The sequence below is a fragment of the Eurypyga helias genome, unplaced genomic scaffold, assembly GCF_000690775.1.
Source record: "Eurypyga helias isolate BGI_N326 unplaced genomic scaffold, ASM69077v1 scaffold15338, whole genome shotgun sequence".
NCBI lineage: Eukaryota > Metazoa > Chordata > Aves > Eurypygiformes > Eurypygidae > Eurypyga > Eurypyga helias.
This window is the reverse complement of record NW_010266378.1, coordinates 20,752-29,795: the sequence shown is the minus strand read 5'-3', so window position 1 is coordinate 29,795 and position 9,044 is coordinate 20,752. Positions and strand designations below refer to the sequence as shown.

Below are 9,044 nucleotides of genomic sequence, written 5' to 3'. Positions count from 1 at the left end.
GAAGAGCCATTCTGTTGTTATGTGATGCTGCAGTGACACGTTTCAAGATCAGATAAACAGAAGGGAAAATTAATTGTATTAATAATTAATTAAGCAAAAGGAATGCATAGTAACCATGATCAGAGACACATGAGTAGCTGGCAAACCTGGGCACGGTTGAAGTGGCGCAGCTCGGGGCAGAGGCAGGATGCTTGATTATGATGTTACCCAATGCAATGGAATATACAGCAGAACTACCAAACTTGTTCCTATTTTATGAATATTTCTATTTTAAGGAATAAATGACATGTCTGGGACTCTACGGAAAAATGTTACGGCATAGTGGAGTGGTTCAAGGCAGTTTTGACATCTGATCAGTGCAGAACATACAGGGGAATCTGCAGTGGGACATGTTTAAGATGTAACTTGGGAACTAAAGATGTAACAGTTCACTGATTTCATTCTCTGAGGAAAAGTTGAAGTTTTTGAACTCTTAAAACAAGGATGTAATTGCTGTTAGGGCTACTGATGAAAGTCCAGCTGCACTCTGAGTCAAGTATTTTACTGTGTCTGTAGCTGGTGTCAGAGCTGAAAGAGCAGAACACATCACTGAAAACAGAAAAGGAGGAGCTAAACCGCCGCATCCATGACCAGGCGAGGGAAATCACAGGTGGGCTCTCTGCTCTTCACTCAGGTTTTCTACTTCATGTTACTTTGTAAAGCAACAGTCTGCTGCACACAGCAGGCTGACGTGCCTTTGTTTGCATTTTTAGTTTAATGGTTCCACTTCTTTAAGAACTCACATGCATCAGAATTATTTACTGCTTGAATTTCCATGAAGTCCTAAGGGTTTCAGGCCTTTTTGGTGAGGGTGACTGGTAGAAAGCGCTTTACTTGTGAAAACGAGGCTCTGATAGTTAATACAGCTAACTGAGTGCGGCTCTTCTGCTGCTGTGGCTGTGTAGACAGCAGCCAGCAGAGCGTAACTCAGCAGAGCGTAACTCCAGCGGGGAAGGCTGTGAGGGAGGCAGCTGCCGTGAGGAGGGTCAGTGTGCTTGAGGCGTAAAGCATCTCACTTTTCCATAACGCAGCACTGGGCTAGTGCCCCGTCTTCCTTGCTCCTGGAATTACTAGTGCAAGGTATTTGCAGAGTAACTAACTTTACGGAGTGAACCCTTCCGTCGTGGCCACAGTAATGCTTTGGTGCTTCGGATACTTGACCTAGTGTTTGCTGACAGAAGCGCCAATACCACGCGCGAGCTTCAAACAGCAGGCTCTTTACCTGCATGCCTTGCATGCCTGGTGCGGGCACGTGCCTGTGCCTCCAGGGTGGGTGTGCTGCATGGTAGGTGGAACTGGGGTTCTCACTTCGGGTTCCTGTTCTCCGTGGCAGAGACGATGGAAAAGAAGTTGGTAGAGGAAACGAAACAGCTAGAGCTCGATCTGAATGATGAACGGTTACGGTACCAGAACCTGCTGAATGAGTTCAGCCGTTTAGAGGAGCGGTATGACGATCTCAAGGATGAAATGAACTTAATGGTGGTAAGTGGCTAATCAAAAGCTGTTCACAAACATGTTCAGGGTGGCTAATCAAAAGCTGTTCACAAATGTGTTCAGACACAGTCTAGTGTTATAAGTTAGTATCTGATTCTGCTGTCAGCTGTGTGGCGGTGACCTGTACTTGAGGAGGGAACTTATCCTTTTAAATATCAATTCGTTAGATTAGCTCAGCCAAAGCAAATACATTGAAAATTTGTGGTTGCTTTTGGTTTTAGTTTTGACTTTGCGAGTGGTATTGCACGTGCCACCCCCTCCTTGTTTTGCCCTGAAGTTACTCACACGTGCTGGGGTCGTTTGTAGCACATCCATCTGGTGTCACATTTGAAATAGCTCTAGGAATATTTTATGTGGCAGGAAAAAAAAAAATATTCCTCAGTACGATGTCTGGGAAGATAGAGAATTGCTGCCTATGCTTCCTGCAAACCGAGGTTTTCTTTCCCACCAAATGCTGGGCTGTTGCTTGATTCACCTGGTGCAGCCATACTTTTGATGGTGTGGGGTCTGACCTCTCCCCACAGATTTGATTGTGGACTACATCTCATAGGCTTTAGGTGGGAGGAGGGACCAGAATCAAAACTCTTTTCTTATAAATTTTGATAGCTGTGAAATAATACCAAATATTGCAAGCTGAATTAGAGGTTGTGAGGAGACAGTCACAAGGAAAACCATGTAGTGGTGTTGATGTGTTTCGTTTGCACTCCAGAACATCCCTAAGCCTGGGCACAAAAGGACGGATTCAACTCACAGTAGCAATGAATCTGAATATACCTTCAGCTCTGAGATCACAGAAGCAGAAGACTTACCGGTGAGGATGGAGGTAATGTTAAAGAACACTCACAGCTTTTCACTGGTCAGTGGTTGAACTTACTCCTGTCCCTTTTTTGGTACGTGCATGTGAACATGACTAGATGCTTGGCCGTCCAATTGATCTGCATCGCTAAAACATTTGGTTGCCAGTGTTTGTAAGCACAGTCCCTCTTTCAGCATAAAGTGGGACTTGAGAAGACCAGTGAGACTTCCTGAGGAGTCTGTATACTGTATATTCAAGGATTAAAAATGCCAGGGTGGCTAGCCACATTCTTAGTAGCTGCATGGAATGAGTTCCCTGTTGGGGGTGAGAACCTCCTGTTGATTCATTTTTCCTCTCTTTCACAGAGACGAATAAAACTCCGAGAATGCACTATCCCTTTGCGTAAGCAGGGATACAAATCCCAGAATACATAACCATTTTCAGAAAGATGACTCTTTTGATTCAGCTAATGAATAATAATAATGAATAATTTGTGGCTCCTCCCAAATTAGCGGGACTGCTACCACAGCAGAGAGCCGTCAGCTTGGTGGGCCGACTCTCCCTGGCAGTTTGGAGATGCAAAGCTTGTTCTGTGCATTCTGGAGATCCTCTGAGTTGTGAGCCATCGCACAGCTCGCTCCATTTGCCCTCTGTCTAGGTTTATTACCCCCACAGTTGCTTTTCACAGGCTGTCGTTACTGTTTGGGAAAGCCTCCGTGTAAATGATTTTCTACCACGGGTGCAAATACCCTGACACATCAATGCTGACGTATTCTGTGTGGAATCTTTTATGATTTGCCTTCCCACTTATATTTTTCACCAAGCATGGTTGTTTTGGAAAGATGCTCCTACCTTCCTTGGATAATGAGGAAAAGGACAGTGGAAGTACATGTGATTGGGTTTCACATGCAAGCCAAATGCCATCTTTTCCTTTGGCTAATAAACTTACTGAAGAGCCAGTTTTGGTTTTTAGAATAGAAATGAAAAAGATTAACTCCCACGAGGGTTACAGCACTGAGATTAGATCTATGTTTGTTTAACCCCATAAGATGCCAAACTCCAGTTTGACTCTAGATGAGCAGTTTAGAATAATGATACAAAACCACATCAGAAACCAGGGTCCGTCTCAATATGAACCAGTAAAGCCAGAAAACTCAAAGTCTGTTTTCTTTTTCCTGAGCTGTTGGTGTGCTTTATGACTCTTCTTCTCAACAGTAAAAGGAGATGAAGTGGAAATGGCTGTACTTGCTTGTCTGCTGCAGTCATTAATATTAATTTTTTAGTACCCTTTCTAGGCTTCAAAGTTTTATGGCGCACTTCGCAGCAGAGGCTTTGATCTTCTTGCTGCATAAAGTACAGCATGGCTGATGGACAGTTTCTGATGCAGATGACAAACGCTGGTCCTTGCCCAGAAAACAGAGAGAAAGCTAGTGTGTTAGGCCCAGAACAGGCTGCGTAATTAGAATAATTCAAGGAAAAAGGCATAAAATATAGCTTCTGGTACCTGCTTATGTCAGAGCCCCCAGGTACCCTGTACACGTACAATCAGCAGAGAGATTTCTCTGTAGCTGAAGAAATTGAAGTTGTTTCCAGGTGAGTCTAACCACGGACTTTTTTTTCTCCTTTCCCCCTCCAAACAAGTAAGAATAAAAGGTATGCGTAATTACAGACCTACTCTCTGCTAGGTAGTCTCTAGTGCTTTCTTTTGCTAGGCTTTAGGCTTAGATACGTTGTATACCAGTAGATCTTTTCTAAAATAGCATTTGATAGCTGATGAAGTATTTTAGATGCCAATAGTCAACTCTCGGGATCAAGTAACGTTTCTGTGTGTTCCTCTCTCTGCCCGGCCTGTTTTTACTGTCTTTACTCACTGTAGTGCTTCCTTGAGATGTGGAAGGGGAATGCTTCTTGACTTCCCTCTGCTCTTTCTAAAGCAGGAACCGAGTGAGAAAAAGGCACCGCTGGATATGTCTCTTTTCCTCAAGCTGCAGAAACGGGTTACAGAGCTGGAGCAAGAAAAGCAATCCCTGCAGGATGAGCTGGACAGGAAGGAAGAACAGGCTCTCCGTGCTAAAGCTAAGGTGGACTCCTTCTAGCTGAACAGATGCTGACAGCAGAGCATCCTTTCTTGTGAAACAGTGGCTGTGTGAATGCTGGCTGGCTTTTACTACATCTTTTTCTTCCTCTAGTACTTGCTTTATTTAATAAGGTTTATGCCTGGTGCTTAGTACTAGGGACTGCTTATTTAGTTTTTCAAGGTCCTTGAGATCCTCTGATGGAAGTTAACAGGCACAAAAAGTGCTTGGGACTTTGCTTTAAAAAAAAAATAATCAAAAGGCTGGTTTTATTAAGGAATAGCAATATAGAAAATGTACTTAAACAATGGGGAGAATGAGTAATTGTTCACTTTAGGCAGAATAGGAAATGTTTGGACCAGGATGCGGAGCCAAAGCACTGGGATTAGGCATGTTTAGCAGATTTTATTTGAAAGTCTCCTCTGATTTGGTTTCCTTAAGTACTTAAAAAATACAAAGCCAGTTTTGGCAATCGTTTCTTATTACCTTCCCACCAGTGAATTTCTTGAGCATCCTGGCATTCATCCTGCTCTGTTTCGTTACCAGTGACAGTGGTGTGATTTGTACATGATTTTATTTGTACTAACCAGTTACATATCATAAATTCGTAAGTAAATGAAAGGAGATGATGCCAATATTCAAACTAGAGCAGTCAGCAGTAGCAGAATGCGTTATTTCTGGTTTTAGGGGAAAATAAGTTTAGCTCCCTTTCCTTTTCTTGCCTCAGCTAAATTAAAAAATGGGAAGATCAGATTTTTATTTTTCACACTTGTCTGTTTTCTTTCACAGGAGGATGAAAGGCCTCCAATAAGAGGTGCAGAGTTGGAGTATGAGTCGCTCAAGGTAATTCTAAAAAGGAGGTTTCTGTTGTTTTCTGGTGAGAATATGGCCACCAGTTGTATGCGCAGGCTTAGAAAATTACATCAGCCCTCCTGTTTCAGAATATTAGCTGGAGAAACTAGAACAAATATTCCCCGGCAATCATTTTATTGTAGGATTGTCCTTTTTGAGGTGTAGGGTGTGTGGCTGGGGCCGCAGAACAAAAAGATCCTGTAAAACAGGGTGAGTTCTCTGTTGAAACACGTAGTATAGCTTGCAAGCTAAGTTGAGCAAAAACGCAGTGATAAATGTAGCCCTCTTTTCCAAACACATTATTTAAATTAATCATAGAATCATACAATTATTTGGGTTGGAAGGGACCTTAAAGATCATCCAGTTCCAACCCCCCTGCCATGGGCAGGGACACCTTGCACTAGACCAGGTTGCTCCAAGCCTCATCCAGCCTGGCCTTGGACACTTCCAGGGATGGGGCATCCACAGCTTCCCTGGGCAACCTGTTCCAATGCCTCCCCCCCCTCTCTGTGAAGAACTTCTTCCTGATATCTAATCTAAATCGCCCCACTTTCAGTTTAACCCCATTCCCCCTTGTCCTGTCACTACAGGCCCTTGTAAAAAGTCCCCCCCAGCTTTCCTGTAGCCCCTTCAGGTACTGGAATTAACGCCTATCTTAGACCACTACAAGTAAAAATATTTCCTAATACCAGTGAATGATGCAGAATCTTCTTAGCCTGCTGACCAGTTGTTGTTGTGAACTTGATTGTTAAGGGGAGAATAAGAGGAAAAAAAGATTAGTAATTTTTTTCCCATCAATTCTGTACAATTTCGCGTATACGTGCTCTGATTTTGCACTTCAGACAAAAGGTTAGCCCCGTTAGTGAAATCCTCCCAGGCACTAGTCACCGTAGTCAAGAGGCCAGGGATACGGGAGGGATTGATTGATTTGTGGCAGTTACTCATCGTTTTTACCATTTCTATCTGTAGTTTTGTACCTGTGGCTTATAGGCATGTTGGAATGCAGCTGCGTGACGGAATTGTCCCTATTTCTTGCAGCGTCAAGAACTTGAATCGGAGAATAAAAAACTGAAGAACGAGCTGAATGAGCTGCAGAAGGCGCTCACAGAAACACGATCTCCAGAGGTAACAGCTCCTGGTGCCCCTGCGTATAGAGTCCTGCTGGATCAGCTGACTTCGGTAAGCGAAGAGCTTGAAGTCCGCAAGGAAGAAGTCCTCATCCTGAGGTCCCAGCTCGTTAGCCAGAAAGAGGCTATTCAGCCCAAGGTAAAGAGCAGTCGGCAGCTGCACTGTGTAGTGAAGTCACGTCGCGTCACTGACGCCCTTTATTTAACAGCGTGCTTGAAACGGCAGAGTAGACTGGTCTGGGTTTGAAGGCCTTTCTAAGTGTGATCCACTGTTAGTGCACAAACGGCACCAGTCCGAATTGGGAGGTTCTGTCGATGAATCCACGTTGGGTTTGGCTACTCGTTGGTGTAAAGCTCTTGTACCGATCATGCCAGGCTGGTGGGTACCAACTGTCTGACTAGGATCTCCCCAGACTCCTTTAGCAGTGCAGAAGTATTTCTCCTTTGGAGCAGTATCGTTTCTCTCCTGAGTATGCAGTTTGGCTGGCGAATTTACAGTAGTTCTCAGGAGTTCTTTTTAATCGATAGTTCAGCGCAGAGGTACAAGGAACGATTTCTTCTAAATCTCTGTGGGGTCACAGATGATTGCAAGTAAATAATGTTTCATAAAGATGACCTGTGAAGATACGCAAATACCATGTTACTGCTTGGTAGGTGGCTTTGTTGAGAAGAGGGGATTGCAGTCACTGAAATCCATGTATTCTAAAAAGCTCTGACTCGGGTGAGGTACTTAGGGAAGTAATAGCTTTGGAAGTAAGAGCCGTTCAACCCGCAGAGGTACCACCTAAACCCAGGAACTGGTCATTTCCATCGAACTGCCCTGTCTAGGGTTTCATGGCCGCAGCAAGGAATATGCCATCTTTCCTTTGCTACTGCAAAGTCATGTTTATGTAAACTGAAAGTCTGTGATGCATGAAGGTGTGCATATCTTGGTTTAGATGATTAATTATAAAGAAACCCCAACTCGTTCTTCTGCAGGATTTAGAACATTGTACATACTTGAATAGTAATTCCTTGAATAACTTACTCTCAGCAGTGGTTGGATACAAGCGTTGTTTCTACAGCAATTACGAGCGTGAGGGAAATATGAAGGTGACCTGTGGGATGGCTAACAGCCAATTTGCAGATAGCTTCTGCTTGCTAGGTTGGACAGCTGCAGCACAAACAGATGATTTTTTTTTTTTAATGATGTGTTTTTTTCTTCTTTCTTGCCTACCAATTTGATTGCCAGGAGGATAAGGTACACATTTTCTTCTACAGTTATAAGCCAGAACTCTAAAGGCTAAAAACCCCCTCATTTCTCTGCCTCTCTTAAATGACCTACATGTATTTGAAGTTGTTCTTGCACTTTACTTGGCTGGTTTTGAGTAACCTTTCTCATTATCCTATGTCCCCGCACCCCCATCTTCCTGCTCCATGCAAGGGAACAAGTTACTTCAAAACAAGCAGATTTAACCACTTTGAACTGGTGGTTTGTGGTAACCTGAACATGAAAGGAAAGATCAGAAATTGGTCCAGTCAGCTCAATCAGTGTATCGTGCCAACTGTGTTAGAAGAGTAAGAGCAGCACAGTGATTCAGGAATCGGGTCTCTGTTAACTTGCAGAATTAATAAATTCCCCACAAAAAAGTCTGGTATGAAGAACTACCTGACTTTCTAATGTTTGTTATCCCTGTCATGCAACAAACATTCACGACTCGCGATCTGTAGATACTCGATAGGAATTGCTGAATGTTTGACACTAGCAAATGTAGTTAAACACGGAGTGTTGAGGAGTATGAGAAACTGAACGGACTCTGAATGAAGGCTGTTAATTCAAGTATTACCACTACAGCAGGAAGGATATTCCTGAAGATATGAGAGTAATTAGCATTTCTTTCCATCAGCACAAAATTAGTAAGTATGTTCAGACTGCTGAAGCTTGATAGATTGGCAGGTGAGATACAGCAGTTTTCGTGTGTAATAAAATCACAAAGATCTTGCAAGTATGTTGGGAAAAGCTCTGAGGAGCTTGCATATTTTACTGGTTTTCACATTAGATAACACGGATCACACTAGGTATCGAGACCTAGGCTCCAGACATCCACAAAGTTGTTATGGCAAATCCTTTGCAACACTTTACTCAGGAAAATGGCATTGAATTGTTTTGAAAGTCAAAAGGAAAAGTCCTAATTCCATCTCCTCTGTTCATTAGAGTCCTGTGGTTCCACTGTAATTATGCACAACAGTGACTCAGATCAGGCCGGCCGAGGTGACCGTAAACATCTGTGAAGTATTTCAAGTCTTAGAGAACAAGGAGCAAAAGTGCCATCATAAATGTTCAAAACTGAAACAGAATAGTACCGTGATGATATCTAACTTAAAAAATCTCAGGCCTTTCTAAGTTATTTCCTGCTTTGCCAGAGTACTCTGAATATATGAAGTGAGGAATAGGCCTTACTTAGGGGATTTGAAAGACTGCATGTAATGCTGTGTTTAAGAAATATGAATAGAATTAATGTTGCAAAATTATGCTGTTTCAGTTTCAGTATTAGCAGCTGTCCCTGCTAATTTGAAATAAAATGCAAATTCATCATTTCATGACCTTTTGCATGATGAGGAAATGAAGAGAGGTTAACGCATGTACCTGCTTATTAGATATTTGACCATATTGCATGCATT

General features: G+C 42.9%; 1 protein-coding gene across 1 annotated transcript in view; it reads left to right on the top strand.

The window, feature by feature from the left end:
• MYO5A (myosin VA (heavy chain 12, myoxin)) overlaps positions 1-9,044 on the top strand; it is a gene marked incomplete at its 5' end in the record, with an annotated part of 44,572 nt that overhangs the window by 17,743 nt on the left and 17,785 nt on the right. Inside the window, 7 exons of the mRNA XM_010157064.1 lie at positions 556-649; positions 1,373-1,521; positions 2,243-2,356; positions 4,267-4,410; positions 5,194-5,247; positions 6,295-6,522; positions 7,615-7,623. Of these exons, the coding sequence (XP_010155366.1) occupies positions 556-649; positions 1,373-1,521; positions 2,243-2,356; positions 4,267-4,410; positions 5,194-5,247; positions 6,295-6,522; positions 7,615-7,623 (792 nt within the window). The remainder of the gene's footprint in view (positions 1-555; positions 650-1,372; positions 1,522-2,242; positions 2,357-4,266; positions 4,411-5,193; positions 5,248-6,294; positions 6,523-7,614; positions 7,624-9,044) is intronic.